The 2,948-nt window shown below is 36.8% G+C and overlaps 1 protein-coding gene across 1 annotated transcript; it reads left to right on the forward strand.

Moving 5' to 3' along the window:
- The first annotated feature begins 267 nt into the window (after positions 1 to 267).
- LOC102594375 (cytochrome P450 76A2-like) lies at positions 268 to 2,610 on the forward strand. Its single transcript, XM_006339045.2, has 2 exons — positions 268 to 1,242; positions 1,595 to 2,610. Exons 1-2 carry the CDS (start codon positions 328 to 330, stop codon positions 2,198 to 2,200), a joined length of 1,521 nt encoding a protein of 506 aa, XP_006339107.1. The 5' UTR covers positions 268 to 327; the 3' UTR covers positions 2,201 to 2,610.
- Positions 2,611 to 2,948: the final 338 nt, after the last annotated feature.

The following is a 2,948-nucleotide window of genomic DNA, read 5'->3' on the forward strand; positions in this document are numbered from 1 at the left end:
TTTCCATAATTTGTCATTGACTTTAACAATATTAACGAGCCACTGAAAATGTTAAACTAACGTGATTGTACAAGCAAAGTGGGCTGAAGTTTTTTTAAAAAGAAAATCAAATGTCATATCTAATTGACACAGACATTAATATATGGCTCGAGAGCCCAGCTCGAGCTGAACTAAAGTTACTAAGTTCGATCGAATCTGTATATCAACTATTTTTTTTTGCCAATAGTTCAAATGGGAAGCAATATATGTAACATTATAAATAAGAACTTCCCATCACATAATTTATAGCAAACCAAATAAGTCATCCAAAAAAGAACTAAAAGAGAGATGGAATGGGAATGGAGTTATCTGTTTTTTTCTTCAATCATTTTGTTACCAGCTTTCATCCTATTTTTTTCCAGGAAAAAGAGTACTAAATGTTCCTACAAATTACCTCCAGGACCACCTGGATTGCCAATTTTTGGTAACATGTTTGAACTAGGAACAGAGCCATACAAAAGAATGTCAGTTCTAAAACAGAAATATGGTCCTGTTTTGTGGTTAAAACTTGGCACCTCAACAAAAATTATGGTTGTTCAAACAGCTCAGGCTGCTGAAGAGCTATTCAAAAACCATGATATTTCCTTTGCGGATCGATTCATACCTGATGCAAATCAGGCACATAGTTACTATCAAGGGTCCTTGGCCTTAGCCCCATATGGCTCATTTTGGCGCTTTAAGAGACGGATATGTACTGTGGAAATGTTTGTACACAAAAGAATCAGTGAAACAGTGCCAGTAAGGCGAAGATGTGTGGATAATATGTTAAAATGGATAGAGAAAGAAGCGAATTCAGCTGAAAAAGGAAGTGGGATTGAAGTAACGCGTTTAGTATTCCTTGCATCGTTTAATATGGTAGGGAATTTGGTTCTGTCGAAAGACTTGGCTGATCCAGAATCTGAGGAGGCCTCGGAGTTCTTCAATGCCATGAAGGGAATCATGGATTGGTCAGGTATTGCTAATGTTTCTGACATATTTCGATTTCTTAGAAAGTTTGATTTACAAAATTTGAGGAAGAAGATGGAGCGAGACATGGGGAAGGCCTTGGAGATCATGTCTATGTTTCTCAAGGAACGCGAGGAAGAACGAAAGAAGGGTGTGGAGAAGGGGAATGATTTCTTGGATGTGTTACTTGAATTTGAGGGTACTGGAAAAGATGAACCAACTAAATTATCAGAACAGGAGATCAAAATATTCGTGTTGGTAAGTTTTTAAAAAATAATCTCTAGACTTGTCTTTTCAAACATAAATCATTTTCATTTCAGTTAGATGTGTATTTGGAGCAGAAAACTCTGTTCTGCTTAGGCAATAATATATGCTAGCTCCTCACTCCTCACTCCTCAATAATGTTTTCCCACTTAAATAACGAGGAGTAATTTGATTGAAAAATTAGTGTGTATGTTTTTTGGGATTTACACAAATAGCCAACTAGATTCACTGTCTACTTGTCCTAGTCGGTAAACACCTAATTAAGAAAATCCCCGTGAAATTTACCCTCAACTCCAATATTGAATTACCATGAAATTAAATTTGTTGTATATGTATGAAACAACAGGAAATGTTTTTAGCTGGTTCAGAGACGACGAACAGCAGCGTAGAATGGGCACTAACAGAGCTTTTGCGCCATCCACAAGCAATGGCAGAAGTGAAAACAGAGATATCAAAAGTAGTAGGACCAAACAACACGTTTGAAGAAAGTGACATCGAAAATCTTCCTTATATGCAAGCTGTAATCAAAGAATCACTTCGTTTACACCCTCCTCTCCCTTTCTTGATCCCAAGAGAGACAATTCAAGATACCAAGTTCATGGGGTATGACGTTCCAAAAGGCACTCAAGTCTTGGTTAACGCCTGGGCGCTTGGAAGAGATCCTCAATGTTGGGACGACCCTATGAGTTTCAAGCCCGAGAGGTTTGTTGGCTCAAAAATAGACGTGAAGGGTCAGCATTATGGGCTAATTCCATTTGGTGCTGGACGAAGAATGTGTGTTGGTTTGCCTTTAGGCCATCGAATGATGCAATTTGCTCTGGGATCATTGCTTCACCAATTCGATTGGGAGCTTCCCGATGGTGTCACTCCTAAATCTATCAATATGGATGAAAGCATGGGAGTAACAGCCAGAAAACGCGACTCTTTGAAAGTGATACCAATAAAGGCTTGACAACTCATTAATCTAATCGAGCCAACAAGTATTCGTCTTTATAGTTATATATTTTTGCATATTTTCCTTATAATAAGTATTTGTAGTGCCAACTGGAGTTTCTGTTAGTACTAAAATTATAGTATGTACATCTTTGTCAAACAAGATTGTAAGTTGGTAAAAACTAAGATAAGTGATTTCATTTCAAATGTACTGCACTACGAAACAACGCCAGATAGGACTAACAATCTAATATAGCCACATGTCAAAGAAGGTGAGATAATGAGTCTTAGTTGCAAAGAGCAAATACAAACCAGCCTCACTATTACATTGGGGGCTTCTTGGTTATTTATTCTCAAGAACAACAATGTTCCTTTAGCAGATATGGTTATGTCTGCAGTTTATATCGATGTTTACTTGGAGCATTTGGATATGTATGTTTGCGTAAACTATGATAACGTGCAATGAGGGTCATTTGTGATATTTTGAGGCACATGGATATGTTTATTTCAACTGTTCTTCAAATAGCTGCAGTTTTTTTAAATTGATTTTGATGCTTCTTGTATATGATTCCTTAATGGATTCTGAATATGAACTTGTGTTATACAGTTTTTGAAGTCGTTATACCATCTTGTTTTGGTCTCGATAACAACTCATGTCTATGATTTCGTATGCTTCCATCCTTATATATTGAGAAAGAAGAGCAAGACACTTATTTTCCTGGTACAACTAAGATGAAAATTTCTCTTCCTTTCAACATTCAATGGCT

This window comes from Solanum tuberosum, unplaced genomic scaffold (genome assembly GCF_000226075.1).
Source record: "Solanum tuberosum cultivar DM 1-3 516 R44 unplaced genomic scaffold, SolTub_3.0 scf00008, whole genome shotgun sequence".
Lineage (NCBI taxonomy): Eukaryota > Viridiplantae > Streptophyta > Magnoliopsida > Solanales > Solanaceae > Solanum > Solanum tuberosum.